Source organism: Aquarana catesbeiana, linkage group LG01 (assembly GCF_042186555.1).
Source record: "Aquarana catesbeiana isolate 2022-GZ linkage group LG01, ASM4218655v1, whole genome shotgun sequence".
Taxonomy (NCBI): domain Eukaryota; kingdom Metazoa; phylum Chordata; class Amphibia; order Anura; family Ranidae; genus Aquarana; species Aquarana catesbeiana.
Genome location: NC_133324.1, coordinates 329,863,753 through 329,879,610, shown reverse-complemented (window position 1 = coordinate 329,879,610; position 15,858 = coordinate 329,863,753). Strand labels below are relative to the sequence as shown.

The 15,858-nt window shown below is 41.1% G+C and overlaps 1 protein-coding gene across 3 annotated transcripts in view; it reads left to right on the top strand.

Annotated features, from left to right (window-relative positions):
- NDRG2 (NDRG family member 2) overlaps positions 1-15,858 on the top strand; it is an 87,748-nt gene that overhangs the window by 35,777 nt on the left and 36,113 nt on the right. For all 3 annotated transcript variants that reach the window (XM_073631263.1, XM_073631254.1, XM_073631272.1), the window contains exons 2-7: positions 9,914-9,984; positions 10,068-10,109; positions 11,814-11,919; positions 13,021-13,141; positions 14,678-14,740; positions 14,832-14,892. In XM_073631263.1, coding sequence (XP_073487364.1) covers positions 9,922-9,984; positions 10,068-10,109; positions 11,814-11,919; positions 13,021-13,141; positions 14,678-14,740; positions 14,832-14,892 — 456 coding nt within the window. In that variant the 5' untranslated portion in view covers positions 9,914-9,921. The remainder of the gene's footprint in view (positions 1-9,913; positions 9,985-10,067; positions 10,110-11,813; positions 11,920-13,020; positions 13,142-14,677; positions 14,741-14,831; positions 14,893-15,858) is intronic.

Here is a 15,858-nt window from a genome sequence, read left to right as displayed (position 1 = left end):
TGTCAGTGTCATTGTGAGAGTCAATTTCATTTGTGTGTGTGTGCATGCCCATTATAATTTCTTGCCCTCCTGAGTTCTGTAAGAAATATTGTATAGTTTTTGCCTTAATATCTACATAAATCATATTGTTAATTGCATATTGTATTAATTTGTAGCCTAATTGCTGAAATTTGCACTTCAACTGTAATTTTATAACTTTTGAAAATGCCAGTAAAAACGTGGCTGTGCCAGTAAATTTTGGGTGCTGTGTCAGTAAATTTCAATCTGGTAGGTTGGCAACACTGATCTCTAGTCTCCAGTTGAGAGACATGAGGTGGTCTTAGTCCTGGGCTGGCTAAAGGACAGCAACAACCTTTCCAGGACTAGCAGTGGACACCAAAGATGTTTTAGAATTCTTTCAATGTATACAGTACAAAGCAATGGAACCTTTTTAATGGATATGTTTGCAAAAAAACCCATAATATGCATTTCCTATATATTCAAATCCATTAAAATGATACGGTCATCCTTCCCACTGCATGGTAAAAGTATCTCTGAAAAGGACATCCCATCAGGGTTGCCAACCACCAGTAAATTTACTGACAGTTTGTAAAAATCCGTGATTTTGTTACAACTGCTAGTAAATATCAGGGGCTGATAATTTAATGCTGTGTTGACTTTTTAAGTGTAAATCAAGCAAATTACTTTGTTATAGGTATTGTCAGTGTTTCCATATCATGTTTATACTGTTCAAATATTCACTGTGTTAGTTTTCAATAGGAGTTCTGTAATTTCTCAGGTTGCCAGTAAAAAATGTGCTCCGCCAGTAAATTTCCCATGTTTTGTCAGTAAAAAATGCTATGGGAGGTTGGCAACCCTGATTGGAGATGGCATCAGGATTGGGACAATGCTGCTGGAGGACGTCACTGTTAAATTTTGCTAGGTGTCCATTGACTTGGGGTTTGCACCATAAGGTATGGCATCAAGATTGGAGCAGTGCTGCTAGGGGACAGCGCTGTGTTAATTCCCCTGTTTTTAATGCATACTGTTAGGATAATTTGGTCGCAGGCTGGTCGGTAAGTTGAGCTGAGAATGCGCTGCCCTTCCATGTGCTCCTTGCTGCAAAGCTCAGTTATACTGTAGGTAAGGGCGTGGCCATTTGTACTGTTAAAATATTGGTGAGGGGACACACTGTACAACTTTGCTGCCATTGTGCTATATGCTGGGTGTCCAGTGTGCCCCCTTGCCTTCAAGGAGAGGGTGCTTACCTGCCCTCTGCCTATCCATTATAATGCATGTGCAGGCTCTCAAAATTTGGAGTTAGGTCTACAGAAAATACTGAGGTGCCTTGATGGGGCTCAGAAGCTTATGCATGTGTTTGCAATTGTGTACAAAATAAACCCCTGTTTTTAGGGCATACTGTTAGACAGGGTAAGGTTGGTTAGCAGGCGTTGCCCTTCCATTTGCTCCTTGCTGCAAAGGCCAGTTAAAGGTATGGGCAGTGGCCATTTCTTTGAACTGTGTTAATTATTGGTGCCTGCTGACTTGTGGATGGGGTCAGGAATGATTCTGTTTTAAATTCTGATGTTTCCAAAAATGATGCTTCCAAGTAAAGTTTAGAAATTTCAACTTTTATGTTGTAATAACTTGAAAAAAAAAATGGTTGGAGATACAACCAACAACACTAGCTAGACTAATAAAATGATTTTTTTTTTTTTAGCGGGTGAATATGCAATATTGCAAATAAATTCACTTTATCTTCAGCTGGCAGGCGGAGCTCTTATCATCTTGTCTCATGCTTTCTAGCCTGGCTTAATGCCTCATATTGTGACTTACAAATGCAGCCAGCAACTGGAGTCTTTAGCTCACTAGTGAGTCACACCATACCCTCCCCTCACCCTTGGCGGCCCCCCCTCCCACCCAACCCCCCCATCGGCTTCAGTGGTGCCAGGGCTAGGCTAATTTTCATATTGCCCGATCCCACAAATTCCTGTATGACCTCCCAAAAAATTAAACAATCCCCGTTCAGCTACATTTTAGTTAGTAAATTAGATTAAATTTGGATAGCTTACCTTTCACTTTGGTAGATCATTTTAAAGCACTGTCCTTCTCTTATAACCCAGTTTCACAAATACCAATTAGTGACACTGTACTCCCCATTTCCAATCAAAGTCCCATTTAGTACGGTTTTAGTCAATAAATTAGATAAGGTAAGGGTGGCTAGTAAGTGGCAGTGATAATTTCACCCCCCATTAAAAGAATTAATTCTCAGTCAGGACCCCAATATTTGTATAGTTGTTAGTAAATTCAAAGTTAGGGTGGGTTTTAAGTGGGGAGTGACCCCTATAAAAGATGCGGGTTTCAGCAGCCAGAGTCCCTTAGTTACGTTCTTTAGACAGTACATGAGAATGTTGGGATGGGATGCAGGCGCAGCAAGTGGGCAAGGCGGAGAGTCGATGTTTGCAGCCTGGGTTGCATGACTTGCATTCAGGCAACTGTCATTCACTTCCATTCCCACCGTATGCTAACGTAACAGTGACTGACACCACATGGAGTTGGGACGCAGTCTGGGGCACAGAGAGTCTGCAAAAATGATGGGCTATCAAGGCCATACTCTCCTCATATGTTTTTTATTATGTTTCTGCCCCACATTATCCAGGCCTATCAGTGGATTCCATAGTGCCCTACCATGTCAATGCGTGTATGCACTGATAAAAAAAAAATATATGTGGCGTAACACTGCTGGGGAAAACCTGTTGCCTCTACTTACGTCTGCTATTAGGCTTACTGTACATCCGTCTCTGTATTTAAATATAATGTCAAGCTGTTCCACAGTGAGAACCTATACATGATGGTTTGTTCTGATGTATCTATGATTTATAGTTGTAGAAAGGCAATCTTAGTCATGTTGCGTTTAAGCAATATCCTTTTGTTGCAACCTTTTTTAGGGTGGATGTATATAATTGGTTGTTTACTTAAAAGGCATTTTATTTCACAAGGATGTGTATAGATACAACTGCCATTTCGTATATTTCCCTGTCAGATGTTGACCTCTTAGAAAAACCTATTTGTGTTTAGCACCATTCTCCTGTTGTGAGGTTAGGTACAGATGCATTTTTCTGACTACAGCATTCCATTGAGTCCATTTACATCTGACAACGTGCATACAGTCGTGTAGCACGGCCCGCTTGGGGACTGCTGAGAATTACCTGCTCATCTGTACGGCCATGACCAAGTGAACCTTACAACCCACCTGGCACTCTGGGTTCAGGCATTCTGTTAATACTATAAAGCAGGGATATGCAATTAGCGGCCCTCCAGCTGTTGCAGAACTACAACTCCCATGAGGCCTAGCAAGATTCTGACAGCCACAAGCATGACACCCAGAGGCAGAGGCATGATGGGACTTGTAGTTTTGCAACAGCTGGAGGTCCGCTAATTGCATATCCCTGCTATAAAGCAAGAATCAAACAACTCGGTAGTATAAGGTTCTGAAATGTTTTACTTGAACCAAATAGAAAAAGTTATTTCACAAAGAAAGGAGTAAATCCGCTGAGCTGTGATAACAGCGCCAATTCAGCAAACAGACTCCTCCCAAAGACACAACAATGTTTAAGCAATGAATAATGCTATATACACAAGGATACACTATATTCAGATCCGAAGTCACCTCCTAGTGGATGTTTCAGTTAACTACACATGTGGCCACACTGAGACAGATGTAATCTAGACAGCCTATGCTATTTTAATGGGAGCACTAATCTCCCGCTGGATATATATATATATATATATATAATTATTATATTTATTATTATTATTATTATTATATAGTAGGCTTCCCAATGGCAGTAGAGTTCCACGTGGCAGATCTGTTATTCTTCGCTAGCTAGTTGGAGCTTATTAACTGTAATCCGTTTGGTTGCAGATGAAACAATAAATTCCAAGTGGTGAAGGCCTAAGGCATCTGAGTACAGTGTTCCAGTAATGTTCTTGGGTAGAGATGTGTGCGCACTGTGTTCTGTAATGGTGGTAGTGAATAGATAAAGATTGAGCAGCTTGCTCTCTCACCAACGACCCAAATCGATCTGCAGTCTTCTAGACAGGAACACGGACGGCAACAATCCGGCAACGGATCCTCTGTTTCGGCCTGCTGTAGTGACTTCCTCTACACGTCCGCACCGATGGGTAGGCACTGTCAATAATGCTAGTAACAGGATGTCCGACAGTGGGTAGCAGGACTAGGCCTCTCAGACCTTGTGGTGGAAGTAGCGTTCCATGTGGTAGGCCGCGATCTTGTTCTCTCTCTCGTTCTCTCTCTCGTTCTCTCTCTCGTTCTCTCTCTCGTTCTCTCTCTCGTTCTCTCTCTCGTTCTCTCTCTCGTTCTCTCTCTCGTTCTCTCGTCCGTCAGGCCCAGGAGGAAGAGAGCGTGCACGAGCTTCTAAGCTCCTTTTATCATCCCTCCCAGCAACCTTCAGGCCACTGCAAGGGTCCCTGGGCTTTGTAGTCTTAGGGTACATGGATGCATAGCAGCAGATTCAAAGAGGACTATATGCCCCATAACTCACTCCATTGGCACACAGGTATAAGGTCACTGGCTACACGAATAATCGCAGGGACAAACAATGTTTAGAACACTGGAAGGTATGAAGCTTTCTGGTAACAGTCCATATCGCTACAGTAGTAACACGGTAAGAGAAAGGGAAAAAATGTGCACTTTGCACATGTTGATTAGATGGGACAAGCATCCCGTAAATACGATAGTGAGGGGAAAAGAAGCAGATGGCTCTTCCTGAGGGATATGTGTCATTCATAGCAAACCAAATTAACGGTCTCTTGAACACAGTTACATGGTACAATGTCCGGGCACTCTGGGACTCATATGCAGTAGAAATATATAAAAGAACAACAAATGTTTGTCCTCCGGTGCTTTTATCCTTGAACAATATGGTAAATGCTGCTCGAGCAGCTCTTATAATGATAATTATCTCTCTGGTAAGCTCATCATCAGTGCACACTACAAAGTGGATAGGCCAGGAGCATGCAGAGTGTTTAGAGAATGTGTTTTACTGTATAGAATAATTTAATGATCTATGGTAACAGCAGCCTGAGCTGCTCACAAAATTTAAAAGCCCTTGAGGATTTTTTTTTTCTTTATTATGGAAGATTCATAATAGAGACCAAGGTGAGAGAGCATGTGTGCACTTAACCTGCACATGTTCCAGTGATTGCTTCTACCTTTTATTATAGAAAATTCAGCTATGTATGAAACTAGTGTCTGCTTTTACTGTTTAATATAGAATGTTCAGCTAAAAATAAGACCAAGGTAAGGGAGCATGTATGTGTGCACGCTACCCCTTCATATGTTCCAGTGCTTGCTTCTTCCTTTTATATTAGAAGGTTCAGCCAAGTATGGGAGCAAGGTGAGAAATTATGTGTACTTTTACCCTCAATATGTCCCAGTGCCTGCTTCTTCCTTTTATGATAGACAAATATGAGACAAAGATGAGACCGCATTGTGCTCTTCCCTTTCGTATATTCCAGTGCCCACTTACTTTTTATAGAAGGCTTAGCCAAGTACAATACAAAGGTTGGAGAGGGTTTAAGCCAGAGGTCTCAAACTGGTGGCCCTCCAGCTGTTGCAAAACTACAAGTCCCATGAGGCATTGCAAAGCTGACAGTTACAAGCAAGATGGGACTTGTAGTTTCGCAACAGCTGGAGGGCCGCTAGTTTGAGACCCCTGGTTTAAGCACTTGCCCTCTACATGTTCCAGCACCCGATTTTACCAAAACAAAGTATAAGACCGAGGTGAGAGAGAGCATGTGTGCCCTCTACCATCCACATGTTCTACTACCTACATCTACCTTTTTGTTAAGTCTCCAGCCAAAGTTCAGACCAAGGTGAGAAAGCATGTGTGCTGTAAGTCTTTACATGTTCCAGGACCCACTTCTACTCTTTGTTATAGAAGGTTGAGCTAAGTAGGACACTAAGGTGAGTGAGCACATGTGCTCTAATGTTCCAGTGCCCAGTTCTACCTTTTATTATAGTCCAGTATAAAACAAAGGTGAGTGAGCCCAGGTTCTGTTACCGTCCATATGTTTCAGTGCCCAATTCTACCTTTTATTATAGTTGAGTTTGAGACCAAGGTGAGAGAGCATGTGTGCTCTTCGCCATTCATATGTTCCAGTACCCACTTCTTCTTCCTTTTTATTATATAAGGTTCAGCCAAGTATAATACAAAGGTTAGAGAGGGTGTTCCAGCACCCACTTCTACCTTTTATTATAAACAAGGTGAGAGCATGTGTGCTCTTACCATCCGCATGTTTAATGCCTTTGTCTACCTTTTTGTTAAGAATGTCCAGCCAAGGTTCAGAGCAAGGTGAGAGAGCATGTGTGTGGGCATACCCTCCACATGTTACAGTGCCCGCTTCTACCTTTTGTTATAGTCAAGTATGCAACAAAGGTATGGGTGCGGTTACCCTCCGTATGTTCCAATGCCCATATCTACCTTTTTATTATAGGAGGTACAGCCAAGTATAATATCAAGGTTAGAGAGGGTGTAAGCACTTTCACATGTTCTAGTGCCCACTTCTACTTTTTATTAGAGTCCAGTATGCGACGAAGGTGAGAATGCATGTGTGCTGCTACCATCCATATGTTCTAATGCTCACATCTACCTTTAATTAAGAAGGTCCAGCCAAGCATGTGACCAAGGCGAGAGAGCTTGTGTGTGCATACCCTCCACATGTTTGAGTACATGTCACATCTTGAAAGAAAGATTGGAAACGCGGCTCCACTTTGTTGACATTTCTTTCTTTATTGCTGTTATGTCCTGTGCTATTGTGTCTTCTTCTTTGCTTTTCCACCCCTGCAGCCAGGTCCTATACCTTTCTGCAAACTACAATGCAGTTAAACTGGAGAAGGGTTAGAACCTCTATCAGATTGTTGTTGTATTCCATTTGGGGAGCAACAACTACACTGCACAAAAAAAGTGCAAAATTTGCAACAGGAGTTATGAGAAGTCAGAGGTGGGATTTCCCCCTTTTTTTTCAAAGATTTAAGCCGCGTACACACGAGCGGAATGTCCGACAGAAAAAGTCTGACAGAAGCTTTTCATCGTCTATTCCGATCGCGTGTGTGCGCCTCATCGGACTTTTATTTAGAAAATTCTGACGGACCTAGAAATAGAACATGCTCTAAATATTTCTGACGGAACCAATTCCTGTAGGGAAAACCACTCGTCTGTATGCTGTTCCTACAGACCAAAAGCTCTGAAGCAAGTACAAGATGGAAGCTATTGGCTACTGGCTATTGAACTTCCTTTTTCTAGTCCCGTTGTACGTGCTGTACATCACCGCGTTCTGGACGGTCGGCCTTTGCATTGACCGTGTGTAGGCAAGGGCGCTTGAATAGAATTCCATCGGAGAAACCTTCAGAGTTTATTCCGACGGCTAAACCGGTCGTGTTTACGCGGCATAACTCTTGCTTGATGTGGCGTCTTCAGGATGTTTGGAAATACCTTTTCCTATGGGGATACAGGCAGCTTGGTTCAGGACCTGCCCAGCCTGCGATTCTCAATGGCAGCTCACTGAGGTGGTCATCTCTGTGCTTTCCCCTCCTGTAAGCATGTTCCCTGTGTTAAACTTACTGTAAGAAGTCCTAAACTGCATGCTTGTTCTGGTTTAGGGACTTAAAGCTAGAATCAGTATGACCGCCAGGTAACCAGCATTTGCAGAATAAAACATTGCACATGGCAGCCTCCATATTCCTCCCAGGAAAGATTTTCTATCAGTAGAAAACCCATCTTACAGTCTTGAGATCACTCTTGGAAGTAGCTACTAACGGCAATCCATTTCAGTATATAGAAAAATAGCAGGACTTTACAGTTCTAGAAACACATTGGGGTTGATTTACTAAAACTGGAGAGTGCAAAATCTGGTACAGCTCTGCATAGAAACCAATCATTTTTCCATATTTTTTTTGTCAAAACTTAATTGAACAAGCTGAAGTTAGAAACTGGTTTCTATGCACAGCTGTACCAGATTTTACACTCTCCAGTTTAAGTAAATTAACCCCTGCGTGTTGTGAATAAGCCCTCTTAAAAACTGTGGATTTTCTCCATGTTCCTGATTTTAGCCTGCACTGGAAAATGCAGTACTATAAACTACTTGTTTTTGCTGTTTTTTCTGTTTTTCTGCTGTTGTTGTTGAACATTTAGCAGTTTAAAAAATGTTCACGTTCCAATGTGCTCCAAGCTCTCATGCTACCACTCACCATCATTGCACCATCCTTTTGCTGCTGTTTCTTCCACCAGTAGTGAGAAGTCTACTAGTCCATTATTTTGTATTTTCTGTATATGTAGGAAGAAGGTAGAATACCATCATTTTATTTTGTTATTTCACTTTAGTTTCAGCACTAGATGGGGGTGTTGGAGATATTTTTATTTCTGCCATAAAAAAATATGAAAACAAACCATACACCCCAGTTAAATAACAGGTACTTCTCAATCTCTTTTGAGTAACCCAGGATCCCTAAAAAAAAAAAAAAAAAAAAAAAAAATTTAAAAATAAATAAATAAAATTAGTGTTCTGATATCCTAGGAGCAGTTATCCCTCTGGTCACTGGCTCAAGTCCACCAACCCTCGATACTTCAGTATTTGTTACAGTGATGGGCCAAGAGGCAGTGGAGGCTGGGCCAGAGCCATTGACCAGAAAGCTGGTCACCTCTAGAATGGTAGAGTACCTCCCAGTTTTTAGCAACATTGACCCTTTGTTAAGCGATTGAGATTAGTGAGGAACCAGCTGAAGTTGCCTGCTTCTCAATGTGAGTGTCAGAATAATAATGTAGCTTGTGTGGGACAGACGTTCCAGTTCATTTAGTTATTATGGTTGCTGGGATTTACCTAAACGGGGCCTTGCTCGGTTACACGTTTCCAAAGAATGCCTTATTTCAGGGTGTATTTATTAACCCATTTTCTTGCTTGTGCATAGGGGTTGACAGTGCTTTCTTCAAACATTTTTTATTTTTTTTTTTATTCTTCTGAATTAATCGAAACATACAAAAAAACCTTGCAGATTCATCTATCTTCATTTGGAACAAATGTTTGAAAGTGTCTGGTCTCCATTCTAGCTACATGTTATGCAACAGTTCCTACATGTGAGTCTTTGCCTAGTTATTCCTTATGACCGCAAAGATTGTAGTGGGTCTATCCTTTTTGGTATAGTTGAAATATTTTGGAACATTTCATAAGTGTTACTAAAAGTCAACGTGAAGCCCAACTCTGGGTGTCACAGCATATGCAGAATGCTCCATCACAAAAAAAACATGGGCAATTGTTAGAGTTGGCCTTCCTACATCCTACTGGTAGGAAGACCTATCCAGTTTTTTGCCGAAACAGACTTCGTTTTTAAGGATTACCTTGGATAGCTTCCCTTCCATTGACATGACGTAGTGGCTTGTCATGCAGTCTGTTGAAGTCCACCCAAAATCTTTTCATGGTGGCTTGTCATGCAGTCAGTTGAAGTCCATCCAAAGTCTTTTCATATTACTCTGCTGCATAATAAAGCTGTTTCAATAATCTTTTAGATGTGACAAAACCATGTATTACAAGGGCATACTACTATTGGATATAGATTTAATGGATTGTTTAGGTAGACAGGTACGTGGCCAACAGAGGGGAAAATTGTGAAAGATTTCCATGCTTCCTTCTCCAGCAGGTTATTTCATGGCATTTGTACAATGCTGCTGTTAGGAAGACTAATATGTACTTTTTAAGGTTACAAGGGGTGAGGAGGACTCAGGTCTAAAAATAGCCCAGAGGTTTGGGTATCAGGTTCTGCGGCAAGAACATGGCTTTATTTCTTTTCTGTGCTAAATAAACAGCAATTACTCTAACGTACCACTGAAGTAAACAATTTATATGTTCTGTATTACAGATCTGGAGATGTCGGAGTTACAAGAAGTTCAGATCACAGATGACAATGCTCTTCCACAGGACCCTTTAAAGGTAATGCCAAGACTCTTCTTTTGAATTTACAGGATGATGCCACAATTGTTATCACACATATTTTATTTTGTGTTTATTTTTAGGCAGCCGAATTAGCTGCAAAATTAATGCAAGTACAAGAGCAGGTATGCAATGTTTTGTGTTTTATACATACATGTACATGTTTGTGTTCATGTGTACATAGCAGCGCATACAGGCATATAAACACACCCATATTCATCACCGGTATCTGTTTTTACATCATAGGTATATCTATTTTTATTCTGTACAGATGACACTACATGGACATGGTCTTCTATTACGGGGCTCAGATTACTAAATATTTACTATTTTATATACACTGGCATGTAAATTCTGCTTTAAACCTCTTAAAAATAAAAAGATATATAGTTGGTGCAGGACATCTTATTTTGATTATATGAGGCTTATTGATTGACCTGGGAAATTGAAATCAACATATGTTATTGCAAAATGTTTCTTTGAGGTTCCATTTAGACTATAGAAATGAAGAAATGCTCTGACTAGCTGCACACCTTGTAGACTTGATTTATTTAGGTACAAAAATATAAAATCAATGGGGGGAAGGAAAGATATTGACGCATTTCGCACTATAATAGCGCTTCATCATAATAATTGAAGTGGTTGTAAAGGGAGAGCATTTTTTATCTTCATGCATTCTATGCATGAACATAAAAAAACTTGTGTGCGGCAGCCCCTCTAATTACCTGAGCCCCATCTAGATCCAACGATGTTTTAGGAGTGTCTTGGCTCCCCGGGACTCCCCCCCTCATTGGCCGAGACAGAAGCGCAGCGCCATTGGCTCCCGCTGCTGTCAATCAAAGTCAGTCAGCCAATGAGGAAAGAAAGGGGGCCGGGCAGCGGCTCTCTGTCTGAATAGATACAGGGAGCTGTGGCTCGGCTCCGGTGGCCCCATAGCAAGCTGCTTGCTGTGGGTGCACTCAACAGGAGGGAGGGTCCAGCAGCACCAAAGAGGGACCCGAGAAGAGGAGGATCGGTGCTGCTCTGTGCAAATCTACTGCACAGGGCAGGTAAGTATAAAATGTTTGTTATTTTTTTTTTTTTTTTTTAGTTAAAAATAAGATTTTGGTATCACTTTAAAATTATGGTTATGATTAAGCTCCTGTATAGCCTGAAACGCATCAATATCTTTCCTTCTTGCACTGTGATTTTTATATTTTTGCGACTGATTTTGATAAATAGTCTACAAGGTGAGCAGGCATCCAGAGCATCTCTTCATTTCTATGGTATGGCCAGCAAATGTAACTAGGGAAGCACAAATGCCTGGAGTGGTATAAATCTTCTCTTCTTTGACCCATTCAGACTGTTCAACTGTATTGCAGTGCGCTGCATTACCCACATGAGCTAATGTACAACATTTTTGTGTCAAAACCTGTAGCGGTAAGGAAGACCACTAATTTGAATGGGCAGCCAGTGTACCAAAATGCAGGTTTTAACTGATCTGCCACATTTTTGTGTCAAGTTTTGTCAGATTGGTTCACATATAAGTCTTGTGGCTTGCTAAAACAAAAGTGTATTGTTGTACACCTGCTAGGTATATTACGGTGCCACTGTTTTGTACGGCTTGCTTATAGACCAGGTGTATTTGTGGTTTTGTGTATTTATTTATTTTTTTAGTGGGATTGAAAATGTAAAAATATACTTGAGGATTTTATGGACGTTGATATTTTTTAAAGGTTTTTGTTTAAACTTTCTGGTACCATATCAAGCCCTGTTCCTTGAGTATATCATTAGCACTGGTATTCCAGTATACACTCAACCTGTCTTCCTCTCTGTATCTCGTGGTGTAGAAGCACTGTATTGAGACTCCCTATGGGATGGTGACGGTTACAATTCAGGGCTCCCCCAAACCCAAGCGTCCAGCGATAGTAACATTCCATGATGTGGGGATGGACCGTGAGTATGAGGGCTGTCTGTGTTCATCGTACCTGTTTGTGTGTTTGTGTGTCTGTCTTTTGTGCCTTGTTCTTTGTACTACCACAACTGACCTTGTCTTTCCGTTTCTTCTCATTCTAATTTTGTCTAACACTTTTTCTGTGGTTGTCATTTACATCTTTATTCTAGACTGTTGTCTATGACTTTGGCTTTTTCTTGTGTCACTCCTTCCTGGGCTCCTGCCTATTTTCTGCATTAACTATACATAGTCTATAGTAAACAGTAGTGATTTGTTATTAGAATTATACACACATACAGCTAATTGCTGGCTAGACATTTGTTAAAAAAATTATGGGAAAACTTTATTATGTAATGATCTCCATGACTGAGCTTTCTGCTTCCAGTGCTAGCGACTATCCTCTCAAATGTTCTTGTGCTACACTGATTGTTCAGCAAATTTCCAGCATGCTGAAGGGTTCTTGTGACCAATGACACCAGTTATTTTTCCATTTTCACTTGTGGATTTGTTTAGATGGTAGTGGATTGTCTACTGCAAAATGTTTCACTATTCTGTATCATTTTAAAAAATCACATTGTGTGTGGCCAGCACTAAACTGCTCATATATAATTAATTTCTACAAGAAAGCACCAGATGTCAGTCTCCGATATCAATTTGTCCTTACACAAAGTTGACCCTGCATACTGTATAGGGACAGGGCAACAGAATCGCACATGTGTGTCGGTTAGTGTAGATGGATGTACATATAAGCAAACAATGCTCATTGTTGTGGAAGGATTTATGGATAAGCCCAAATTTAATTCGGGTTGTTCTGATAATATTTTTGTCCAGTGTCCTCTAGGTGTTTCAGTTTTGGACCCTCTGTAACACATTGCACACATCTTCATGCACAACTTGCTAGTCCTATGTCCTTTTTGCAGACTCCCCACAGTGGAACTATGTAGAAATAATAATCACAGGGATCTCGGTTCTTTCCATTGTCAGTTGCTAAAATGCCAGCAACTTCCTCTTTAATTTTTAACTTTAATGTTGTGCAGCCTCCGTTTTTAATCAATTTACTTTCTGCTTACTCATCACTTTCCTTTTTTTCTGCCGTCCACCAGATAAAATGTGTTTTGAAACACTGTTTAATAATGAGGACATGTATGAGATCGTGAAGAATTTTGTTGTGTGCCACATTGATGCTCCAGGGCAAGAGGAGGGGGCAGCTGTCTACCCTGTTGGGTAAGTTTTCTTTTGCGGTTGGGATGCACAACAGATATGTAAAGTGCACCAAAATGAAGCTCTCCTATGCTGTTAACTATTGAAGATTACCAGTTTGGATAAAAGTGTGTGCTGGAAGTATAATGTCTTGGTGCCCGATAAGCTTTGTACTGACTTGTTTGCAGTTCGGGTCTAAAATTGAGGGCCAGTTAACACCATAGAAACGCAGTCCGGATGCGCTTCAGATGCTTTTTTGCATGCACGTTTTTGATGCGTTCCAGTGCGTTTTTGATGCAGTCAAGTGCATTTTTCCCCCCTTTTTTCCCCTTAACCTTAAATAAGAACATGGGTGTTCCAGTGCGTTTTTGGTGCGTTTAGGTGCATTCCGGTGCCTTCCCGTGAGTTTTTGATGCTTTTTACAGTGTTCCAGTGCATGAAAAATGCAGCATGTTCTACTTTTTTTTTTTTTTCTGGAACTGCAAGCACTGGTGTGAACTATGCCATTGATAACCATATAACCTACTTTCTATGCGTTTTTGATGCAGAAAAAAAAACCGCACTGGACTGCATGTGGTGGGAATTGGCCCTAAAAACAAAAGTTCTGTTGAGTTGCTCTGGGCATCGAGAAAAGTTTGTACAGCAGCCCTATGTACTTTGTGATTTTTATTTTTTTTTATTTTTTTAGTGAACTTCAAGGGAGTGCCTACTTTTGAATCAAACTACATTGTGTACAATAACTAGCTCCTTCACCAGCACACAGAAGCAGTATATTGTCTAAAGCTGTGTCTCTCGACCGTTTTTTTTTTTTTTTTTAGTCATTGCACTCTTTGAAAGTATGCAAAATCTTGAGGCACTCAAGTCTAAAATAGGCTCCCCCATAACATCAGAATCTCCCCTTTTGTATCACAGTCCTCAATTCCTGCCCCCCCCCCTTCACCTTTTACTTCAGAGTTCATCCCATCCTCCTGCAGAATCCTCCCACCCTTTCAGAAGAAAGTCCTACCTTTTGATCTTTACCACCACACATTTTCGCCTGCATGGCAGTGGTCGGGAGGTGGATCCAGTTGAAATGGAGGCAGTCTTCCATCCCCTTGTGAATACTGGGCTTGCCCTGGATTAGCGTCATGCATTTTCATGGTGCTGGTGACCAGTCCACCTGCAGCATGGAAACACATGGTGCTGTGCAAAAATATCAGACATGGCGTGGGACTCCTGACGACAACTCCATGCAGCCCATCAGGGTGCCATGGCATCCTGGATGAGCAATACTGGCCTAGACAGACTTCGGTTCACTCTGATGGGCCTATAATAAGGTGGAGCTGTAGCTTTCTTTCAAAGCAGCACATCCGTTAACAAAATGGCCTTTGGTAAACACATTTGTTGCATATTTAATAATGCAATCTATGTTTTGCTCTTAATAATTCAAAATATGTTTTGCACTATATGGTTCTTTGCTGTGAGTCTCGGGCTGTCTTTACACCCATGGCTACATAAAACTATATACTATGTATGTTCTGTTTTCTAACCCTGTAACTCTGTTACATTGTGTCCAATCAGGTATCAATACCCATCACTTGATCAGCTGGCAGAAACCATCCCCTGCGTGCTGCAATACCTTAAGTGAGTAAACTTGCAAGATACAAATCTGGAACATAAACTAATGTGAATAATTATAGGTTGTATATAACTTTGCCCTGTGTTTTTGATGCAGTTTCCCCAGTATTATTGGAATTGGTGTTGGTGCTGGAGCCTATGTCTTTGCCAGATACACAGTAAGTATCCCCTGGATTATTCACAGCCATAGCGGTGGCACAAAATTAAACTAAACCTCCCCCTAGGTGTAGTTATGGACTCTTTGTGATTGAGGGCATGGTTGTATACTATTGCATGATTCTTATTATGGAACCCAGAAGTGTATGTTTGAGTTGTGGCCTGGAGGATAAAAATAGAGAGTACAGTATAGAGTGTACAATGTGAAGACCTTTTTGTGTAGTCAGGAGGCTGGGAATAAACTCACTGATTTGTACATGTTGCCTGGAACCCTAGGCTGTTGGTGTCAGCCAGACCTATAAACCTCCACAAAGGGGAAGGAACACCTGGCCACAGTTCCTAACAGTTCTGAATCCATCACATTGATTCAGTCCGATACATCCCTATTTAGTTTGAGACTATGCCTATTGAATGGCATGGTATCATCAGACCAGTGATTCATGTTTCTTCTGTTAAAGAATTGATCAATAGTTGCACAGACTGAAAAAAAAAACACGTTGATTGAGTTCAAAACAGAAGATATCTTAAAGTGGAAAAAAGCCTAACACTAACTATTCTTAAAAACATTCCCTGTTCCCTCCTCCTACCTATCCCGCATACCCTCTGGGGGGAAAAAAAAAAAAGAATTTGTGTACTTACCTCTTTTTAATCCACTCCAGTCTGGTCATGTGATCATGCAGCTCCATCTCCCCTGTGTCAGTGAGCAGCTCCAGCAGGGGAGAGGGGGAAGCAGCAACCACAGCTGGGCCAGAGGAACCTATAGGTGATGGAATTCATAGCTGTTATCAAGTGCTCCCCTACAGGAAAGCCAAAGCTGCAGGATCACGGGACCAGATTAAAAAAAAAAAAGGCAAATACACAGATCTTTTTTTTTATACAGCGTATGCAGGATGGCTTGGAGGAGTGGGGGGAGGGAACGTTTTGAAGAAAAATTTGTGTTTGGACTTTCTTTCACTTTAACTTCTTAG